At 41.3% G+C, this 23,942-nt stretch overlaps 1 protein-coding gene across 11 annotated transcripts in view; it reads left to right on the plus strand.

Moving 5' to 3' along the window:
- Positions 1–23,942, plus strand: part of LOC105490756 (ATPase copper transporting beta) — a 147,638-nt gene that overhangs the window by 16,128 nt on the left and 107,568 nt on the right. For 4 of the 11 annotated variants that reach the window (XR_011614769.1, XR_011614770.1, XR_011614771.1 and 1 more), the window contains exons 1-2: positions 1,556–1,933; positions 20,759–21,992. Coding sequence is in view for 8 of the 11 variants with exons in the window: in XM_011756657.3 (XP_011754959.2) it covers positions 1,685–1,933; positions 20,759–21,992 (1,483 nt within the window). In the remaining 3 variants the exon portion in view is untranslated. Of the gene's footprint in view, positions 1–317; positions 732–1,555; positions 1,934–16,737; positions 17,091–20,758; positions 21,993–23,942 lie in introns of those variants that run through there. The other 7 variants (XM_011756656.3, XM_011756654.3, XM_011756660.3 and 4 more) reach the window with 5 other exon arrangements.

Genomic DNA, 23,942 nt, shown 5'->3' on the forward strand with positions numbered 1-23,942 from the left:
CTGATGCCCCATAAATGAAATGTCAGGTGGTCAGCAGGCCATGTGGAGCTCCTGATAGATCCTATCAGGAAGGGAGAGACGTAGATAAGCAAGACCTGAAGAATCACTAGAAAGCAATCGCAGATGCACCTGACGTGTTTACATGGGCTCCCATAGAGGCAGCTGCACAGCCCCGCGGTGCTAGCCTCTGTCTGGCAGGGAGGCTAGGGTTGGGGCCCAAGGCCTTTAACATCAAATATACCTTTCCTTTGATGAAAATGGGTTTGAATTATATTTCTTGGAAATTGAGGTAAGTTCTTTGTTTTTTGGCTCAGCACTTAGAAGATAAGAAACAAACCCAGACACATTTTGGAGGAGTTGGTTGCTCAGCGTGTGCTTTAGAAGTGATAGCAACCCCCACGGAGTGCAGTAAGAAGCAGCAGGATAAAGCAGGCACGAAGGGGCTTTGGTGCATGGACCAGCCTTGGGGTTGCCTTTCCTCAAAGAGAACAGATCTCTCAGTCGGGAGTTCTTGGGGCAGGGATGACAGTGTTAATGGGGGAGGAAGCGTCATTGTGGGCAACCTATGAAGAGGCAGCCGTCAGTGACCTTGGGTGTGTGTTCTGAGTGCCCTCACTGGGTGCACACCTTAATGACCCCTTGCTGGTACATTCTGCTGTGAAGAATACCACGGAGAGACAGAGAGACCGTTTTACCCTGATCTCAATTCCACACACACTTGGTGGCAGGAGGTATGGCTGGGATTAGGGGCTGTGGTGGACCTGTTCCTGCCATGGGGGATGAGGTCCCTCCTTCTGATCTTTGAGTGGTGGGGTAGGGTGGAGTGGGGTAGAGTCGGGGGGAGGGTAGGACTGGAGGCAGTGCTGCCCGACAGAGGAGGCTGCTGCTGGAATTACCACAGTGTCGTGTGTCTCCTCCTATTAATCCCCATGTGGAACAGCGGGTAGCTTGAGAAGCCTGAATTGTGCCTTAGTTCCTGGCTGTAGTGCTGCTTAAACAGACGAGCCTTGTTAGCCAGTGAGTTTGTGCAGTCAGTTCTTACTGAAGTCAAGCCTTTGGTCCAAGGGAAAACAAAGCTACAGGAAACATGGAACTTTCTTGCACCTTCTTGAAAATGCAAGTCATGTTGCCTAGGAAATACTTCTCTCACCAAGTATTCTGCACCCTGCCAACATTGGAACTGTGGAAGAGGCAGCTGAAGCTATTCCAAGAAAGTGCTAGCAGTTTGGTAATAAAAGGAAGTGGCATATCTCTCCTGCCTCTAGACTGGGTTTCTAGAAGTGCACATGGCCAAAAGGCAACTGTGCTGCACTCTGGCAGGTGATTACATGCTGCCCTCATGGACACCTTGGCCGGGTGTCCAGTCTGCGCTGGGTGAGGGTGTACATGGACCATGTGCAAAGATCTACAGTGCTGCACGCAGTGTGTTGAGCGAGAGGGTGCCAAGTGCTGGGACGGGTGTAGATAAACAAAAGCAAATAGGTGCAGTACTGTGCAGCCTGCCCAAGTTCTCAAAGCTTGCTGCCAGACTGAAGACTGCCGGCAGCCTCTCCTGGGCTGGGTCGGGAGTAGAAGGGTGTCTTCCCCTTGCTAATTAGGAGGGCACTTCTAAAGCATTTCTCTCTAACACAACCAAATGGTCTGCTGAAGGTGAACTGCTTTAGTGAGGAGGGAAGGCGTGACCATGGACTCAGCGATGGAGAAAGCCAGGGGTGATGTGCCCCAGAGCCCCGAGCAGTCCTTCCTGGCAACTCTGAGTGACCCACATGTGACCCTGCTGTCTGTCCACAAGCAGTGGTCCTTTAGGAAGAGCCCTGGGGTTAGGCACTCAGCCAGGCCAGTGTCTACCATGGAGGAAGGCACTTCACTGTCAGAGGAAGGAGAATTTCCACAGAGAGTTTTGAATGGAACCTGGGAAATGAGTTCCAATCAGGTCAGTGCAATTGCAGATGGGCTAAAAAGCCTGGAAGGGCTTGGATCCAGTTTAAAGATGAAGGTTTCTCTCCATATCTCTTGTGTGGGGTATTGGGGGAGGTCTGGGGAGTGGAATGAGAGTGTGAATGTAGCACCTGGCTTAGAAGTTTGGGTTTTGTTGCTGTTTGTTTTCAGAAGATTTTGTAAGCCTCTATGAAACAAAAGTTTTCCACAATGCAAGTCAAACAAAAATGAATCCTTCCTTCTTTTTACTAATGTGTTTTATAGTGTGTACTTTATTTTGTTAATCTGTACATTTTAATTAAACATTTTGAAAATGTTGCAAAATGAAGTTCCTTTTCTTAAGCAAATTAAAGTTTTGTTACTCCAAAGGTTAGGTCATGTCCAAAAGTAAGGTACTGTAACATTTTGTAAAAATGTGCCTTTTAGTAGCATTTCTGAGCAACTGGTGGTGTGTACAGGGTCTTTTTCATTGACCTAGTCAGACGAAAATAAAAAATGACTTTTGAAGGCATTTACTAGTCAGATACAAAGGAAGGTTTCATAAGTACTTGCTTCCTCTAAGACTTATTTTTATGTTGTTCATTGGTTAAAGTCCCAAAGACTAAAGGACATTTTGTGAAAATAACTTTTGAATGTACTGTGCAAGAGATTTACATATGTTGAAATCACAGGGTACTTGGATATTGAAGACAGAAACTCCTTTTGAGTATTTAAAGATTCTGCATTTTGCTATCAGGTTTTTAACCAAGGATGTAACTATGCTCAGATGTATTTATTTTAAAATTTAAAAGTGGTTTTTGGTGCTCTGAATTTGTGGAAATTTCTAAGAGACTCTTTCAAAGTTTCTTTCCAGGCAAATTCAAAAATAGGAAATGTAGAATTGTTCAGTGGCTGCCAGTTTGGGTAGCTTCTCCACAGAGGTTCGAGTGGTTTTGCGGGGGGGAAGTAAGGTGATAGATACAATTTTAATTACTTTGTTTTCTAAAGTAGTTTTATAATTTTCATTTCATATCTCTTTAAACTGTACTAAGCCAGTAGCTAAACTAATGTGTTACATCACTTAGAATTTTAAAGAGTGACAGAGCATTTAATCTTTTAATCAGTCTTTTCATATGTTGCCAGGTTATACAATATATGGTGAACATTTATACTTTTACCCATGTTGTTTAAAATAATGAAATATTAAATATTTTGGGGTGCAAATGCTTGAGGCATTTTTAAAAAATGTCCAAACTGTTACTTTACCATTTCCAGCCTATATCTGAAGTTTTGAGATATGACATATGCTAGTGATTTTTAAGGTCAGCACCAATCTGTGACTAGCAGGGCAACCTGAAGCTGAGTAGGGGAGCCTCTTCAGAAAGGAGGGCTGGGGAAGAGGCCTTGGTGGAGGGGATCTGAGTGCAAACCCATTTCAGGTTGTGGGACCTGGGCAGGTGAGTCTTGGACACTCTTCTTTAGATTCTTCATTGCAAAGCGGATGATAAATCCTGCCTCATACGATTGTGAAAGCACTTTGTAGATTATCATACAAACGCAAAATAGTGTTACTTCTGCCAAAATTATGCTTTTCCAGAAGTATTTCCAACTCTGAGATATGTTTGATGTGTTGTCTGAATGTCAGGATAGGACTGTGATAACCCAGTAATCTATCTGATCACAGTTGCAACTCTGTTTTTCCTTTGTTTTTTTTTTCTAAATTTTTTATTTTGGGACATGGTCTCTTGCTGATGCTGAGGCTGGAGTGCAGTGGCATGATCATGGCTCATAGCACCCTTGACCTCCCAGGTTCAAGTGATCTTTCTGCCTTAGCCCCCTGAATAGCTGTCACTACAGGTGCAAGCCACCGTGTCCAATTTCTCTTTTTATTTATAAAGATGTGGTCTCCCTATGTTGCCCAGGCTGGTCTCAAACTCCTGGGCTCAAATGATCCTCCTGCCTGGCCCTCCCAAAGTACTAGGGTTATAGATGTGAGCCACCGGGCCTGGCAGCTCTATTTTTTTCTAAAGCTCTGATTATAAAAGTAACATGTACTCTCTATAAAAAACAAATTTATGATGGAACGAGGAGAATACAAAAAAGTATAAAGAAGAAAACCAAAGCAATCATTCTCCCAACAAATATGAATGTGTATGTGTATATGTGAGTATGTTTATGTGTACATAATGTATGTTTTTAAAATAAATATGGGATCAAATTTTACATACTGTCTTATACTTTGCATTTCTTACTGAATATTTTGTAGACATTTCTATATGTCAACGTATATGTACATCTGTATTATTATTATTATTATTGTTATTTTGAGACAGAGTCTTGCTCTGTCACCCAGGCTATAGAATGCAGTGGCATAATCTTGGCTCACTGCAACCTCCACCTCCTGGGTTCAAGTGATTCTCCTGCCTAAGCCTCCAGAGTAGCTGGGACTACAGGAACCTGCCACCATACCTAGCTAATTTTTCTATTTTTAGTAGAGATGAGGTTTCACCATGTTGCCCAGACTGGTCTCAAACTCCTGACCTCAAGTGATCCACTCACCGTGGCCTCCCAAAGTGCTGGGATTACTTGTGTGAACCACACTGCCTGGCCTATATTATTTTTTATTGCAGTTCCACTTTTAAATTTAGGATTAATTTTTAGAAAGAATTTAATTATCCTTAAATAGAAGAAATTTGCAGTAGCTGGTTTATGATTATAAAAACCAACCCAAAAGTGAATTTCAGTTGTGACTCAAAGTCTATTATAAATCAACTTTGGCACCTTGAGAACTAACATTTAGCACTTGGTATATGGTAGAAATCTTGCTCTTGTCACTTAATCATTTTAACAACTTTAGTAGGCATCATCAGTCCACCTTTAACAGATGAGAAATGAGAGCTTAGGTTTCCTGAAAGATTTAATCCCAGGTCGGTCTGATGACAAGTCCTTGCTTTTCCATTGGAACACTGAAGTATTATTTAATACACTGGGCGAAATAGAGTTTCGATAGTATCGGAAAACTGCTAATTCATAGTGAATGGAAAGTTAGCTTTTAGGTGGCACATTGTTCAGAAAGGACACAGGCAGCTGCTATGAATAAAACATTTAAAAATTGCTGTTTATGTCCAGCGGATTTGTTTGCTTGTATTTTGCATTTCTTATACAATGCAGAGTACATTCTGTACAATATAGAATGAAATCATGACTTTGGGAAACCTGTTTCTTGGATTCTTCTATGTTTCAGACAGGCAGAGAGGGGAAAAAGATCTTTTTTAAAAGGCATAACTGGTAAAAACTCAAAGTCTGGAGGGCGCATTTCCCCCAACTCCCCTCCCACGTTAGAAAGTTTCCATTTGCTGATGTGAGCAGGGCTAAGCCTGGTGAGGTTCCTAGGAATTAATTATGAAAAGGGGGAAATAGGGAGGAGGGCCTTCCCCACAAATCCCCTCCAGGAGAGCACGCTAACCAGAGTAGAAGGCAGGGGCTCAGTGCTTTGGCCCGGGTGTTCCTATCAAAGGTTCCACAGATAACCTTTCAGGCCCAGGATGGTGAGCTGGAGAGGAGTGGATGCCTGCCTCTGAGGCTCTCCCTTCTCTAGCCCCTCCTTACCTCTCTCCTCTATCTGTCTTGGCAGGTGGGAAATGGTTGGAGGTTACTAAAAACTTATTCCAGCTGTATACAGAATTCCCCTTTGTTTCCAGAAATAACTGCTTATGCCTTCTTACTCATGACTCTGTTGACTTCTTTGGCCAAGCTTGGCTGCTGTTTTTTTTGTTGTTGTTTTGTTTTTTTTTTTTTCTGACAGGGTCTTATTGTGTCACCCAGGTTGGAGTGCAGTTGCCGCAGATCTTTGCTTTGCTGCACTGCGACCTCCACCTCCTGAGTAGCTGGGACTGCAGGTGCACATTGGCTGCTGTTTTAATTTGTCATCGTATCCTGTATCTGACAGAGTTCAGTCCATGGTATCAAGCTATTGACTGAGTGAACAAATGAATGAACTAGAAGTAGATTTGTACTGCAGCAGAGGGGATTGATGTTAGACACGTTGAACTAATGGTGACTATAAGGTTGTTAGATAGTGGACTTAGCATTTTTAGAGACCAGAATACGGAATTTTGTTCTTAGGTAAGTGGTAGTTAGGTTCTTTTTTTTTTTTCTTTAAATATGAGATGAGTCTCGCTCTGTCGCCAGGCTAGAGTGCAGTGGTGCGATCTTGGCTCACTGCAAGCTCTGCCTCCTGTGCTCAACTCAATCGATTCTTCTGCCTCAGGCTCCCGAGTAGCTGGGACTACAGGCGCATGTCACCTTGCCCAACTAATATTTGTATTTTTAGTAGAGATGAGGTTTCACCATGTTGTCCAGGACGGTCTCAATCTTTTGACCTCGTGATCCGCCTGCCTCAGCCTCCCAAAGTGCTGGGATTACAGGTGTGAGCCATGGTGCCTGGCCGGGTTCGGTTTTATTTTTGCCTAGTTGAAATCAGGATGACCTGGCTGGCACAGATATATCCTTTCTAAAATAAAGGAAAAACAATAAATGAAGTGGTGTGATCTAGTCATTTAAAGAAGTTACCTATCATTATGGAATGGTCAGCATCACTATTATTTTATTTGCTTTTGTAGAGAACATTTCAGGTGGATTCTTGAATTTAGTTATTCCTAAAAGTAGTATCTGCTGGATACAAGCATTAGTAGCAAAGTATAGAAGTGTAGTTCTTTTCCTCTCTTAGATAAAGAGGACCGTCTTAATACAGTTCTGCAACTTTTTTTTCTTTTTAACATCATGGAAGTCTTTCCACGTCAATACATGTAAATTCACCTATTTTTTAAAAATCATGACATAGATTTCTATTTGGTGGACTATATTTTATGCAGCCAGTTCTCTATAGAAGAATATTGAGTTGGTTTCCAGTTTTTCACTATTCGAATGTAGCAGCAAACATTAATATGTAATTGTATATCTATATGGTAAAATTCCCAGAAGTGGAATTCCTAGGACAAAAGCAGTAATACTTTTTGAAGAGCAATTAGGCAAAATTTACCTTTCTACAAACAGTGGTTAAAAACTGTTTTTCCTTATACTCTTGTTTACTGTATCATCAGGCTTTTAAAATTAATAAAATAACATTTATTTTATAAAAAAGATTTATTAGATACTTAATATTTCTTTTTCTAAGGATTACTTGAAGTAGCATTTCGCATCATGCGTTTATAGAGTAGTGCTAATTTATAAACATTAGGTTTGTATATGTCTTAAAGGAATAAATTTGTTTTATGTGTCATACCTATAATTCTAGGCAGAAACCAATACTCCTTGGAGTACAGAGTAAAAAAAAATAATAATAAAACCTCTTTGTTGGGAGAGGCTTGAAATACGGAATGTTAGTAGAGAAGATTCTGAAGCAGGGAAGTGCTGTTAATTGATAAAAGTTAGATGGAATAATTGTTACAATAGACATAATTTGAAAGCAGCACATTCTCTGAAACGGTTGATTATAAACCTGTGTAGCACGAGATTGTGAATGGGTTTTCTGAGATAATTTTGTGAAGTGCTCCTTGGAGAAGTTACCCCGTCTTATAGTTTGTGAATTTCTAAATTTCATTTTGTTGTATATTGAAAATAACATATTTGTATGTACATATGTAGTGAGGTTTGTTAATTTTGTTTTTAATTTTACTCACTTTTTTTTTTAGGCAAGTATCAGATATGTTACATTTTGTTTCTCAGTAAGGGTTAACATTTTCCCTTGCTGTGCTTGAGAGAAGCAAATAGGCAATGAATAGTCATTTGCACAGAATTACCCCAAAAATTTACAGTCTGTCCTCAGAAGGGCAGAGATGGGGCTAATGCACACACAGCCCTGGCACATAGTAGGCCCTCCTATGTGTTTGAATGAATGCCTTCATTTTTAAAGTAGATACAATTTAAATAATTGACAGTGGAAAGTCTTTCTGGACCATTGTGAAACAGGGTTCAAGGACAGAGTGAAGGGCTTGGGGGAATATGTACACTAGTTTTAATGATTAGTTTGCCTTATCAGTAAAATGGAGAAAACTATGTAAAGTACTAGAACCATCCTGGGTCATGTTTGAAGATCAAATGAGGTGATGTTTGTCCTCATAGTCATTCGTTTTCAAACATGTATGATGTTCATCTTTTTTTTTTTTTTTAATTATACTTTAAGTTCTGGGGTACATGTACAGAATGTGCAGGTTTGTTACATAGGTATACACGTGTCATGGTGGTTTGCTGCACCCATCAAACCGTCATCTACATTAGGTGGTTCTCCTAATGGTATCCTTCCCCTAGCACCCTACCCGCGACAGGCCCCAGTGTGTGATGTTCCTCTCCCTGTGTCCATGTGTTCTCATTGTTTAGCTCCCACTTACGAGTGAGAACATGCAGTGTTTGGTTTTCTGTTCTTGTGTTAGTTTGCTGAGAATGATGGTTTCCACCTTGATCCATGTGCCTGCAAAGGATGTGAACTCATCCTTTTTTATGGCTGCATAGTATTCCATGGTGTATATGTGCCACATTTTCTTTATCCAGTCTGTCATTAATGGGCATTTGAGTTGGTTCCAAGTCTTTGCTATTGTGAATAGTGCCACAGTAAACATATGTGTGCATGTGTCTTTATCATAGAATAATTTATAATCTTCTGGGTATATACCCAGTAATGGGATTGCTGGGTCAAATGGTATTTCTGGTTCTAGATCCTTGAGGAATCACCACACTATCTTCCACAATGGTTGAACTAATTTACACTCCCACCAACAGTGTAAAAGCGTTCCTATTTCTCCACATCCTCTTCAGCATCTGTTGTTTCCTGACTTTTTAATGATTGCCATCCTAAATGTCATGAGATGGTATCTCATTGTGGTTTTGATTTGCATGTCTATAATAACCAGTGACGATGAGCCTTTTTCATGTTTGCTGGCTGCATAAATGTCTTCTTTTGAGAAATGTCTGTTCATAATCTTCGCCCACTATTTGAGGGGGTTGTTTGTTTTTTTTCTTGTAAATTTGTTTAAGTTCTTTGTAGATTCTGGATGTTAGCCCTTTGTCAGATGGATAGATTGCAGAAATTTTCTTGCATTCTGTCAGTTGCCTGTTCACTCTGATGATAGTTTCTTTTGCTCTGCAGAAGCTCTTTAGTTTAATTAGATCCCATTTGTCAATTTTGGCTTTTGTTGCCCTTGCTTTTTGTGTTTTAGTCATGAAGTCGTTGCCCATGTCTATGTCCTGAATGGTACTTATGGTTTTAGGTCTTACGTTTAAGTTTTAATCCATCTTGAGTTAATTTTTGTGTAAGGTGTAAGGAAAGGGTCTAGTTTCAGTTTTCTGCATATGGCTAGCCAGTTTTCCCAAGACCATTTATTAAATAGGGAATCCTTTCCCCATTGCTTGTTTTTGTCAGATTTGTCAAAGATCAGATGGTCGTAGATGTGTGGTGTTATTTCTGAGGCCTCTGTTCTGTTCCATTGGTCTATGTGTCCGTTTTGGTACCAGTACCATGCTGTTTTGGTTACTGTAGCCATGTAGTATAGTTTGAAATTAGGTAGTGTGATGCCTCCAGCTTTGTTCTTTTTGCTTAGGATTGTCTTGGCTATACGGGCTCTTTTTTGGTTCCATATGAAATTTAAAGTAGTTTTTTCCAATTCTGTGAAGAAAGTCAGTGGTAGTTTGATGGAGATAGCATTGAATCTGTAAATTACTTTGGGCAGTATGGCCATTTTCACGATACTGAGTCTTCTTATCCATGAGCATGTAATGTTTTTCCATTTGTTTGTGTCCTCTCTTATTTCCTTGAGCAGTGGTTTGTAGTTCTCCTTGAAGAGGTCCTTCACATCCTTTGTAAGTTGTATTCCTAGGTATTTTATTCTCTTTGTAGCAATTGTGAATGGGAGTTCACTCATGATTTGGCTGTCTATTATTGGTATATAGGAATGCTTGTGAGTTTTGCACATTGATTTTGTATCCTGAGACTTTGCTGAAGTTGCTTATCAGCTTAAGGAGATTTCTGGCTGAGATAATGGGGTTTTCTAAATATACGATCATGTCATATGCAAACAGAGACAATTTGACTTCCTCTCTTCCTATTTGAATACCCTTTATTTATTTATTTCTCTTGCCTGATTGCTCTGGCCAGAACTCCCAATACTATGTTGAATAGGAGTGGTGAGAGAGGGCATCCTTGTCTTGTGTCAGTTTTCAAAGGGAATGCTTCCAGTTTTTGCCCATTCACTGTGATATTGGCTCTGGGTTTGTCATAAATAGCTGTTATTATTTTGAGATACATTCCATCAGTATCTAGTTTATTGAGAGTTTTTATCGTGAAGGGGTGTTGAATTTTGGCGAAGGCCTTCTCTGCATCTATTGAGATAATCATGTGGTTTTTGTCATTGGTTCTGTTTATGTGATGGATTACGTTTATTGATTTGTGTATGTTGAACAGCCTTGCATCCCGGGGATGAAGCCGACTTGATCATGGTGGATAAGCTTTTTGATGTGCTGCTGGATTCGGTTTGCCAGTATTTTATTGAGGTTTTTTGCATTAATGTTCCATCAGGGATATTGGCCTGAAATTTTCTTTTTTTGTTCTGTCTCTGCCAGGTTTTGGTGTCAGGATGATGCTGACATCATAAAATGAGTTAGGGAAGAGTCCCTCTTTTTCTATTGTTTGGAATAGTTTTAGAAGGAATGGTGTGAGCTCCTCTGTACCTCTGGTAGAATTCGGCTGTGTATCCACCTGATCGTGGACTTTTTTTGGTTGGTAGGCTATTAATTACTCCCTCAATTTCAGAACTTGTTATTTGTCTATTCAGGGATTTGACTTCTTCCTGGTTTAGACTTTGGAGGGTGTATGTGTCCAGGAATTTGTCAATTTCTTCTAGATTTTCTAGTTCATTTGCATAGAGGTGTTTATAGTATTCTCTGATGGTAGTTTGTACTTCTGTGGGATCGGTGGTGATATCTCCTTTATCATTTTTTATTGCATCTATTTGATTCTTCTCTCTTTTTTCTTTATTAGTCTGGCTAGCAGTCTATCTATTTTGTTGATCTTTTCAAAAAACCAGCTCCTGGATTCATTGATTTTTTTTGAAGGGTTTTTCGTGTGTCTGTCTCCTTCAGTTCTGTTCTGATCTTAGTTATTTCTTGCCTTCTGCTAGCTTTTGAATTTGTTTGCTCTTGCTTCTTTAGTTCTTTTAATTGTGATGTTAGGGTGTTGATTTTAGAGCTTTCCTGCTTTCTTTTGTGGGCATTTAGTCCTAGAAATTTCCCTTTAAACACTGCTTTAACTGTGTCCCAGAGGTTCTGGCATGCTGTATCTTTGTTCTCATTGGCTTCAAAGAACTTATTTATTCTGCCTTAATTTCGTTATTTACCCAGTAGTCATTCAGGAGCAGGTTGTTCAGTTTCCATGTAGTTTTGCAGTTTTGAGTGAGTTTCTTAATCCTGAGTTCTAATTTGATTGCACTGTGATCTGAGAGACTCTTTGTTATGATTTCTGTTCTTTTGCATTTGCTGAGGAGTGTTTCACTTCCAGTTATGTGGTCAATTTTAGAGTAAGTGCGATGTGGTGCTTAGAAGAATGAATATTCTGTTGATTTGGGGTGGAGAGTTCTGTAGATGTCTATTAAGTCCGTTTGGTCCAGAGCTGAGTTCAAGCCCTGAATATCCTCTTTAATTTTCTGCCTCATTGATCTGTATAGTATTGACAGTGGGGTGTTAAAGTCTCCCACTGTTATTGTGTGGGAGTCTAAGTCTTTTTGTAGGTCTCTAAGAACTTGCTTTATGAATCTGGGTGCTCCTGTATTGGGTGCATATATATTTAGGATAGTTAGCTCTTGTTGTTGCATCGATCCCTTTACCATTATGTAATGTCCTTCTTTGTCTCTTTTGATCTTTTTGATCTCTTTTGTCTGAGACTAGGATTGCCACCCCTGCTTTTTTTTGTTTTCCATTTGCTTGGTAAATCTTCGTCCATCCCCTTATTTTGAGCCTATGTGTGTGTTTGCACATTAGATGGGTCTCCTGAATACAGCACATCGATGAGTCTTTACTCTTTATCCAATTCGCCAGTCTGTGTCTTTTAATTGGGGCATTTAGCCTGTTTACGTTGAAGGTTAGTACTGTTATGTGTGAATTTGAGCCTGTCATTATGATGCTAGCTGGTTATTTTGCCGGTTAGTTGATGCAGTTTCTTCATAGTGTCTATGGTCTTTACAATTTGGTATGTTTTTGCAGTGGCTGATACCAGTTGTTCCTTTCCATGTTTAGTGCTTCCTTCAGGAACTCTTGTAAGGCAGGCCTAGTGGTGACAAAATCTCTTAGCATTTGCTTGTCTGTAAATGATTTTATTTCTCCTTCACTTATGAAGCTTAATTTGGCTGGATATGATATTCTGGGTTGAAAATTCTTTTCTTTAAGAATGTTGAGTATTGGCCCCTATTCTCTTCTGGCTTGTAGGGTTTCTACAGAGAGATCTGCTGTTAAGTCTGATGAGCTTCTCTTTGTGGGTAACCCGACCTTTCTCTCTGGCTGCCCTTAACATTTTTTCCTTCATTTCAACCTTGGTGAATCTGACAACTATATGTCTTGGGGTTGCTCTTCTTGAGGAGTATCTTTGTGGCGTTCTCTGTATTTCCTGAATTTGAATGTTGGCCTGCCTTGCTAGGTTGAGGAAGTTCTCCTGGCTAATATCCTGAAGAGTGTTTTCCAACTTGGTTCCATTATCCCCGTCACTTTTAGGCACACCAATCAAATGTAGGTTTAGTCTTTTCACATAGTCCCATATTTCTTGGAGGCTTTGTTTGTTCCTTTTCATTCTTTTTTCTCTGATCTTGTCTTCATGCTTTATTTCATTAAGTTGATCTTCAGTCTCTGATATTCTTTCTTCTGCTTGATCAGTTCAGCTGTTGATACTCGGGTATGCTTCACGAAGTTCTTGTGCTGTGTTTTTCAGCTCCATCAGGTCATTTATGTTCTTCTCTAAACTGATTATTCTCGTTAGCAATTCCTCTAACCTTTTTTCAAGGTTCTTAGCTTCCTTGCATTGGGTTAGAACATGCTCCTTTAGCTTGGCAGAATTTTTTATTACCCACCTTCTGAAGCCTACTTCTGTCAATTTGTCAAACTCATTCTCTGTCCAGTTTTGTTCCCTTACTGGCGAGGAAGTTGTGATCCTTTGGAGGAGAAGAGGCATTCTGGTTTTTGGAATTTTCAGGCTTTTTGTGCTGGTTTCTCCGCATCTTCATGGATTTATCTACCTTCGCTTTTTGATGTTGGTGACCTTCGGATGAGGTTTCTGAGTGGACGTCCTTTTTGTTGATATCGATACTATTCCTTTCTGTTTGTTAGTTTTCCTTCTAACAGTCAGGCACTCTGCTGCAGGTCTGCTAGAGTTTGCTGGAGGTCCACTCCAGACCCTGTTTGCCTGAGTATCACCAGGAGAGGCTGCAAAACAGCAAAGATTGCTGCCTGTTCCTTCCTGGAAGCATCGTCCCAGAGGGGCACCTGCCAGATGCCAGCCGGAGCTCTCTTGTATGAGGTATCTTTTGGCCCCTGCTACGAGGTGTCTCCTAGTCAGGAGACACAGGGGTCAGGGACCCACTTGAGAAGGCACCCTTAGCAGAGCTCGAGCACTGTGCTGGGAGATCCACTGCTCTCTTCAGAACTGGCATGCGGGGACCTTTAAGACTGCTGAAGGCCGGGCGCGGTGGCTCAAGCCTGTAATCCCAGCACTTTGGGAGGCCGAGATGGGCGGATCACGAGGTCAGGAGATCGAGACCATCCTGGCTAACCTGGTGAAACCCCGTCTCTACTAAAAAATACAAAAAACTAGCTGGGCGAGGCGGCGGGCACCTGTAGTCCCAGCTACTCGGGAGGCTGAGGCAGGAGAGTGGCGTGAACCCGAGAGGCAGAGCTTGCAGTGAGCTGAGATCCGGCCACTGCACTCCAGCCTGGGCGACAGAGCGAGACTCCGTCTCAAAAAAAAAAAAAAAAAAAAAAGACTGCTGAAGCTGCACCCACAGCTGCTCTTTCCCCTGGGTGCTCTGTCCCAGGGAGAGGGTGGTTTTATCTATAAGCCCCTGACTGGGGGCTGCTGCCTTTTTTTCAGAGATGCCTGAAAAATCACATTTATTTTCTGCTTATGAAAGTAATACTTTTTTTTAAATTTAAGTTTGAAAAATTAGGAAATATGTACAGATATTTTTAAAAATCAGTATTTCATAACTCACCCAAAGGTAACCTGAATTTTCTCTGCTAATATTTAAGTATATCCCCTGTGTACTTATGTTCATAGAGGTTAATATGGGACATTGATTCTTCCTCAGTGGGGGTTTTAGAGACCAACCCCCACTGGCCTGGATGCCTGGGGTGGTTTCAGTGAGATCCTTTCTTGAGTCAGGCATTATTTTTGACCTGTGCCTTCCCCTGTGAATTTGTGGCATCCAGAGAATTCTTAGATAAGGCCGAGCAAGGCAGTACTCATTCCAGATATTCAGGATGTACGTGGTCCAGAGCTGTTGTCTCCTCTGACTTGTGTCCAGCCTTCTCCTGTAAGTGTGGTTGCCTTATTAGGGATATCAAGGAAAGTGGAGCAAGTGTGGATATTCTGCTGTAGTTTTTCTGAGGTGACAGGTACTGGTGGGTGAAGCCAGGGCTCAGGCAGCTCAGCTCTCTTGCATGTTAGTCTGGCTTGCTGCTTGCAGGTATGGCTGTTTATTTTCATTTCACTTTTCTGCATTGTAGTCTCTTCCTATAATTAACATGGCTAAAAAGAAAAGGTTACTCTAAAAGTTGTTTTTAAAAAATATAGAGCCTCCCGGATTTCTGAGCAGCATTTGAATCCCAGCTGTTACTTACGTTGATTTGTGCTCTTGGATAAGCTTCTGAGTCAGTTTCAACAGTGAAATGGTGATAATACCTCCTTCTAGAATTGTCCTAAGCATGAGGGATATAAAATGCCATCCTCATAAAATAACACTCAGAATCATTAATTATTTGTTATTATTCGATCTGTGTGCATATGAAAGAATCCGGACTTTTTTGTATTTTGAATCCCATGAAAGTTCAGATGTATTAAGTTGTATCGGGGGAGGTGATGTATTGGAAAAGTTGCATGCACGTATAACATGTTTGCCTCATAAGTTGTTATGGGTGTTACACATCTTTCAAAGTGAAACAATTCTTGCGGATAGGCGGCAGGGGATTGAGTGATATCCTATTTAAGGTTGATGGGAATCCAAGAGTGATCAGGAGACCTCCGAAGTGGCTAGTGGTCCTTCACTTGTGCATGGGTTAGTATTTTTTGATTTGTGATCACAGCCACTTTCTAATAAGGCATGTTGTTTCTCCTTTTTCACTATCAGATTGGCTTTGAAACCGTTTCTTCATCAAAACATGTCACCCAGTTTCTGATTTCTTCATATCAGAATGGCTTCTCCAGAGATTTTGTTTTCCTTTCTGGCTTCGTCTTGGTGAATCAATAGTTATTTTTTTAACCTATATTTTATTTTACAAGCCCTGGCACTCTCAGCAAATTCCATGTGACTTGGGTACCTAGAGAGAGAATTGAAATTCACTTTTGGACTCCCTTCTGTGGCCTCCTGTGCTTCCAGTCTTTTCTCATCCTGATGTCTACCGTCGTTTATCAAAAATTCAAAAGCTAGAAAAAGTCATTCTGAAGCCTGGTGTTGGGTCTGCAGAAAATGTCCCGAATGTCTGTCTGCAAGGAGTGCAGAATCTAGTGGGATTTAGATAAACCAGGCTTTCACAAGGCTTTCTGGGATACCCATGTAGAACCCTGGCCTGCTGTCCGTTTCTATGACTCTTTGATAAACCCTTAAATCTAAACCTTTGTTTGTTTTTTAAAACTCATCAGGAGAGTTTTTTTCCCCCAAAGATGATCTTAATTGAAGAACTGAGTTAAAAGCATACATATGCCCTGTGTCTACACTTAAAACTATCCAAACACTGATGTTGTTTAATGAGGTTGTTCCTAGACCAACAGATACTCTAGTGTTTTGTAGAGATATGTTGTTTGCAAGGCTTTGTCTTCTGTAACTGCTTGGCCTTAAAAACCTGCCTGTCTAGAAAGGGGGGCCTCTGAGTAGTGTTTGATAATAAGAAATTGCTTTCAGTACTTCTCCAAACCATTTTGGCAGAAACGTAGAATCAACAGTCTAGAAATTAAGAGCCACTGTTGTGGTTTGGGGTTTGTTAAGTTGTGTGGTTGGAACGAGGACCAAAAATGTAAATTGGGTAGTGTATCATGAGGGATTTGTTTTTCCTACAAACTAGGTGGTTGAGGGTTATGTCTTATTATGAGGAAGAGGTTTTGCTTAATAAGGTAGTATATGAAAATGAATGTCTTTGAATATCTTCTTAGTTTTTCTTTTATCCTTGGTTCCTTTTTAATTAAACAAGTATTTAATTAACACCAACTACAATCAAGTCACTGTTCTGAGTGTTCTTTGTGCTCATGTTATTTTAATTTTAAATTAATATTTAGGTTTTGGTAATGTGTGTATTGTACAGTAAGATATACAGTGAAAGTAATTCTTCTCTGTATCCCAGCCACCTGGTCCCCTTCAGCTGCCTAATCTTCCTCAAATTCTTTACTAGCTTCTGCATTGTCCCAGAGATAATCCATGCCTATACAAGCATCCATTTGTATGATATTCTCTTGTTTCACACAGGTAGCACCGTAATAGAATTGTAGTGAACTACACGCCCTTTTATTCAAGCTCCGTGTAATTCCTGCCCATATTGACTGTGCTTGGCTGTGTGACTGGTTTTGGCCAATGGGAGTTAACAAGTGTTATGCAAACAGAGGCTTGATAAGACCTAGCACTTTGAAATGTGTTCTAGAGGAGTGCTTGCTATTGTGACACCCCCTGTCAGTACCCAGAAGCCCCCAGCTGTGAGGTCCCCACCTAGTCATAAAGAGAAGCCACATGGAAGAGAACTGGGTCCCTGCCAACAACCTTAGCTGGACCCCTAGACAGCAGCAAGCATCTACTTGGCAGCCATGTCATGAATGAACCATCTTCTTGGAAGTCGAACTGCCAACCCCATTCAGGCCACCTCCAGTGGTGCTATGTGGAGAAGACACAAGCTTTCCCTGCCAAGCCCTGTACGAATTGAAAAATTGTGAGCTGTTGCTAGTAAGCTACTAAATTTGGTTTGTCATGTAGCAACAGATAACAAACACATACTATATATATGGTATTTTCTGTGCCTTGCTTTTGTTGCTGAGCAGTATATTAGATATCAGCTTATTTCAGTACATACAGAGCCACATCATTCATTTTAAGAGCTGAATAATATTCCATTTATGGCTGAACAATAATTAACTAGCCTCTTATTGACGGATGTTGATGTTTCTAATCTTTCGCAGCATTTACTATCTCCATGGCATGCTTCCTTTTGCCCATGAACAAATATATTTATTGGGTAAATTCTTAGAAGTAGAGTTGCTGAGTAAAAGAGTACGTAAATTTGTAATTTTAATAGGTATTGCAAATTGCCCTCCAGAGAGGTTACACTCCCGCTAGCAATGTAGGAGGACTGTGCACTGCAGCAAATGGTGAGCACTGTGCCACAGTGTGGTTGGAATGTTACATTTCTCTTTAATGTTTTCTCATGTATTTTAAAAACCACATGCATTTCCTTTTTGATGAACTGTCTTCTTTTTTGTTTGGATTGTTGGCCTTTTGCTTTTTTGGAGGAATTCTGTGTGTATTAAAGAAATTGGCTCTTAATGTATGCTATGTGAAGCAAATCTTTTGTCCCCCAGTTATTTATCTTTTGACTTCATTTGAGTAATTTTTTGTCCTTATTGTATTTAGTTATGTCAAATTTTTTATAGCTTTTGGATTTTCTTGGTTTTATTCTGGTTTGTTTGTCATATTTAGGCTTTTCTCAATTTGAGATTATTGTAGATATTCTCCTATGTTTTCTTCTAGTGTTTTTGTTATTTCTTTTTTACATCTTAATCTTTGATCTGCCTGAAATGTCTTTTGACATATAGGTTTCCAGATAGGTGTCTGAGGTGGCTAGTCAGTTGTCTGTTAATATTGTTACACCATGTCATCCTTATTATACAGTCATGTGCCTCATAATGATGTTTTAGTCAATGATGGACTGCACATATGACACTGGTCCCGTGATATTACAATGAAACTGAAAAATTCCTATTGCCTAGTGATCTCACAGCTGTTATAATGTCATAGTAATGCATTACTCATGTATTTTTGGTGGCCTGGTGTAAATCAATCTACTGTACTGCCAGTCATATAAAAATAGAGCACACACAATTCTGTACAGTACATAGTACTTGATAATGATAATAAATGCGTTACTGGTTTATGTATTTACTATACTCTTCATTGTTATTTTAGAGTGTACTCCTTCTACTTATAAAAAGAAAAAGTTAACTGTATAATAGCCTTAGGCAGGTCCTAGGAGGTATCCAGAAGAAGGTGTTGTTATTATAGGAGATGACAGCCCCATGCCTGTTATCGCCCCGAAGACCTTCCAGTGGGAGAAGATGTAGAGATGGAAGACAGTTATATTGATGATCCCGACCATGTGTAGGCCGAGGCTAATGTATGTGTTTGTGTCTTAGTTTTTAACAAAAAGGCTTAGTTTAAAAATAAAAAATTTTAACACTTACAGGATAAGTATATAAAGAAAGAAAATTTTATACAGCTGTCCAGTGTGTTTGTGCTTTAAGCTAAGTGTTATTACAAAAGAGTCGAAAGTAAAAAAAAAAAAAATTAAACGTTTATGAAGTAAAGTTACAGCAAGCTGAGGTTAATTAATAAATTATTATTATTTTTTCAGAGACAGGGTCTTGTTTTGTCTCCCAGGCTAGAGTATAGTGGTGCAATCATAGCTCACTGTAACCTTGAACTCCTGGGCTCAAGCAGTCCTCCTGCCTCGGCCTCCCAAAGCATTGAGATTACGATGAGCCACTGTGTCTGGCTATGATAATTTATTGCTGAAGAAAGAAAAATATTTTTTATAAATTTAGTGAGCCTAAGTATACAGTGTTTATAAAATCGACAGTAGTGCAGTGTCCTAAATCTTCACATCTACTCACCACTCATTCACTGACTCACTCAGAGCAACTTCCAGTCCTGCAACCTCCATTCATGATAAGTGCCCCATACAGGTGCACCATTTTAAAAATCTTTTATATTGTGTTTTTACTGTACCTTTTCTATGTTCAGCTATGTTTAGATACACAAGTACTTACCATTGTGTTACGATTGCATGCAGTATTCAGTACAGTAACATGCTGTATAGATGTGTGGCCTAGGAGCAACAGGCTATCCCATACAGCTCAGGTGTGTGTAGCAGGCTACATCATCTAGGTGCGTGTAAGTGACTCCATGATGGTCACACAAGGATGAAGTCACAAGGATGACTCATTTCTCAGAGTGTATCACCATCCTTAAACAACATTGTTAAACATTCACGTATTTACTGAATTCAGCAATATCTTTTAAACTGCTGTCCCTCAAATTACTTAATTATTCCTCTTTTCTCTTAGGAAATGCTACAGTGAATATTCACAATTCCATGTAATTATTAATCCCAAACCTTTGTGGATATAGAAATCAACATTTATATAGTCTGCATTTTAGAAGTTAAACATTTGTGTTGTTAAGCTGCTCAAAAGCCAGTTGGCAAGGTCTGCATTTTATGGACAGGAAAAAGGAGATCATTCCATGTAAAGGAGATTCACCTGAAGACAAGCAGGATTGTGTACAAATAGGGAGAAATCTGCTTTTTTGTGATGTGTCATATATAAAGGTCTGTTTCCAAATTTCTGAAGCACATAGAAGTTCTGGTGTAAAAAGTATATCTAGTTAAGACAGCTGTAGGCTGGGAGCCTGTGAAAGGAAGATTTTGCTTGTTAATAGAATGACTGAGACTACATCATCCCATGTAGAAACCAGGAAATAACACTTGTACTGTGTTGTGTTAAGAAAACAGGTTCTTTAATTAAGTGATGCACCTGAAATTTCAGGTAATGGCTACAGCTCTCCTGAACACCCAGGAGGACGGTGACACTGAGTCACAGGCAGAACTATGAAGTTCCTCGTGAAACTCAACTTCCTGTTCTTCCAGCCTTTCCCCTCCTGCCCCTCGGCTCAGCCACAGGTGCTCATTAAACCTCGCCCAGGGAGCATACCTCTAAAGCTTTTTCACAGGCTTGTGGCCCACCTTTGGATTCCAACCGTGTGGGCCTGGAAAGTCTGCATTTGGAGCGTGTACCTGAAGGGTGTTAAGCACATTTAACCTCTGCTATGATAATCAGACAGACACCCCTAGAAAGAGATATAGAAGAAAGGTGTTGCCTCTTCTGGGGTTTGTATTTCCTCAGGACCCCCAAAGTTTGAGTTGAAGGGACTAAGTTCTATGGAGAGGTATCAGCCAGAGGTGGGGACCTCTTTGGGGATACCTGTGCCTTCCCACTGTGAGCCGCTGTGCCCTCTGCCTCTGCTGCAGGCCGGCCGTGCTGCGTTCCATGTGTAAAACCGTGTCGTGCTTTCCTTCTTTCCATCAGAATCCTCCACGTCTGTTGTGTGAGAATGACATTTCACTAAGGAGGACAGACAGTTAGCTTCTGTCAGAGAAGAATGTCAGAGCTCTTCATTTTATAGATGATGCCTTTAGCTTGCTTTCTGTGTATTTTATGTTCTTCTGCCCTTGGGATGTTTTGACACCAGTGGCATTGTTTTCCATTTTCTCAGTGCCGGAGAAGCTGGGATGTTGTAGAAAATATTTAAAGGATAAAAAATGTTATTTCTTTTCGTTTTAGATCTTATCTAAGCTTTCTTTGCCTACCCGTGCCTGGGAACCAGCAATGAAGAAGAGTTTTGCTTTTGACAATGTTGGCTACGAAGGTGGTCTGGATGGCCTGGGCCCTTCTTCTCAGGTGGACACCAGCACAATCAGGATCTTGGGCATGACTTGCCAGTCATGTGTGAAGTCCATTGAGGACAGAATTTCCAGTTTGAAAGGCATCGTGAGCATGAAGGTTTCCCTGGAACAAGGCAGTGCCACTGTGAAATATGTGCCATCAGTTGTGAGCCTGCAACAGGTTTGCCATCAAATTGGGGACATGGGCTTCGAGGCCAGCATTGCAGAAGGAAAGGCAGCCTCCTGGCCCTCAAGGTCCTTGCCTGCCCAGGAGGCTGTGGTCAAGCTCCGGGTGGAGGGCATGACCTGCCAGTCCTGTGTAGGCTCCATTGAAGGCAAGGTCCGGAAACTGCAAGGAGTAGTGAGAGTCAAAGTCTCACTCAGCAACCAAGAGGCTGTCATCACTTATCAGCCTTATCTCATTCAGCCTGAAGACCTCAGGGACCATGTAAATGACATGGGATTTGAAGCTGCCATCAAGAACAAAGTGGCTCCCTTAAGCCTGGGACCAATTGATATTGAGCGGTTAGAAAGCACTAACCCAAAGAGACCTTTATCTTCTGCTAACCAGAATTTTAATAATTCTGAGACCTTGGGACACCAAGGAAGGAATGTGGTCACCCTCCAACTGAGAATAGATGGAATGCACTGTAAGTCTTGTGTCTTGAATATTGAAGAAAATATTGGTCAACTCCTAGGGGTTCAAAGTATTCAAGTGTCCTTGGAGAACAAAACTGCCCAAGTACAGTATGACCCTTCTCGTACCAGCCCAGTGGCTCTGCAGACGGCTATCGAGGCACTTCCACCTGGGAACTTTAAAGTTTCTCTTCCTGATGGAGCCGAAGGGAGTGGGACAGATCACAGGTCTTCCAGTTCTCATTCCCCTGGCTCCTCCCCAAGAAACCAGGTGCAGAGCACATGCAGTACCACTCTGATTGCCATTGCCGGCATGACCTGTGCATCCTGTGTCCATACCATTGAAGGCATGATCTCCCAACTGGAAGGGGTGCAGCAAATATCGGTGTCTTTGGCCGAAGGGATTGGAACAGTTCTTTATAATCCCTCTGTAATTAGCCCAGAAGAACTCAGAGCTGCTATAGAAGACATGGGATTTGAGGCTTCAATCGTTTCTGGTACGTAGTTGATGTGTGTTTGAGGTATATCCTGAGCTTGTCTCCTTTTCTCTTTGTGTCTAATAGCTCCTGGATGGTGGCGTAGGTGAGCCCTGCTCCCCGCCTCGCATGTCAGCAGTTGAACAAAATCCTGCAAACTTTCCTTGCATGTTAAATTTGTTAAGATAGAGGAAATACAATCTCCAAGCATCTAGATTTTGCTTTTCATATAGTTGGGATTTTGTATTAGTCTGTTTTGTGTTGCTTATAACAGAATGGCTGAATTTGGGTAATTTATAAAGATACTGAATTTATTTCTTATAGTTACTGAGAAGTCTAAGATTGAGGGCCACATCTGGTGAGAGCCTGCTGCCAGTGGGGACTCTGGTGTCACAGGGTATCACATGGCAGGGCTGCTGAGCATGCTCACATGGTTGCTCAGGTGGCTCTTCTTCTTTTTAGAAAGCCTCAATGCCATTCTTCTGATAACCCATTAATCCATGAGTGGATTAGTCCATTCATGAGGGTAGAACCCTCATGATCCGGTCACCTCTTAAAGCCCTCACCTTTTAACACTGCCACGTTGAGGATTATGTTTCCAGTATATGAAATTTGGGGGACACATTCAAACTATGGCTGACTGGAATGCTAAACTCCTTGGATTTGGGCTTCTTTCCTAGAGAGAATTCTGATTCTATATCCTGAAATAGAACACTATGGGACCATCCAGGCCCTTTTCTTACCAAGAGAACTATTATCACCTTCCCAAAATATTTTATTGCTAGACAACAGAACCTTAGTGTCATAACCTAGAGGCTATGTTGTTAAAAATGAGAGTTAAGGAAAGGATTTATCAATGATGTTTCTCTCCCCATTTGATGAATATAAGAGAAGAAGTAAAGGTGAGGGAGGCATCAGGCTTTTTTATTTTTTAATTAAAAATTAAAAAAAAATTGTTTTAGAGACACGGTCTTGCCCTGTTGTCCAGGATGGAGGATAGTGACATGATCATAGGTCACCACAGCCTTGAACCGCTGGGCTCAGGCCATCCTCGCACCTCAGCCTCCTGAGTAGCTGGGACTACAGGTGTGCACCACCACACCTGGTTCATTTTTTTATTTTTATGTTTTTGTAGAGACGCGGTATTGCTATGTTCCCCAGGCTGGTCTTGAACTCCTAGCCTCTAGCAGTCCTCCTGCCTCAGCCTCCCAAAGTGCTGGGATTCCAGGCATGAGCCACTATGCTCAGCCACCATCATGGGTTTTAATCAGAGGAAGCACGAAGTCAGATTATATTTTAGAAGACCAGTGTGGTGTCACGGTACAGTGTCCGTTGAGGCAGTGAGACCACATAGGAGGACAGGTGAGAAAGAGGTGGGTTTGAAAGACATTCAGGAGGGCAGCTCCACCAGGCTTGGCGTCACCAGGAGGGGTGTGTAATGGGGGGGGCCATGGAGGAAAGGGGTAACTGGGATGAGCCCCTAGCTGAGATGCTGGAGGACAGTGGAATAGAAGGGCCTTGAATTTTGAGGGAGAGTGTCAGGCTGGAAATGCAGAATTGAGTGTGGGAAGATGACAGAGACCTAGGAAGAATGACTGTGGGATGGGAAAGAAGCAGAGGGAGGGGGAGGGGTCTCCTAGTCACCCTGGACATAATGCAAGCTGCAGAGGCCAAAGTCTGAGTCGTATCTTCCCGGGTTAACTAGGGGAGGCCGTTGGAGACCTCGGCAGCTGCTTCAGGACCCTGGGAAGGTGGGAGCCCAGCCTGGCTGGTGGTAAGGGTGGAGACCACTAGTAGCTTAAATTAGGGATAAAGAGGGTGATAGGTGAGTGGAGATGGTTGAGAGAAATGCTGAAGGTAAGGAGGGAAGGGGCACATGTTGTGAGGGGCAGCTTGTGGGTGGTGTGTTGTAACCGATTAGGTCCCAGACATGGGCCCTGCACGTGCGTGTCTTGTGGACTGGACCAGGCA

Source organism: Macaca nemestrina, chromosome 16 (genome assembly GCF_043159975.1).
Source record: "Macaca nemestrina isolate mMacNem1 chromosome 16, mMacNem.hap1, whole genome shotgun sequence".
Lineage (NCBI taxonomy): Eukaryota > Metazoa > Chordata > Mammalia > Primates > Cercopithecidae > Macaca > Macaca nemestrina.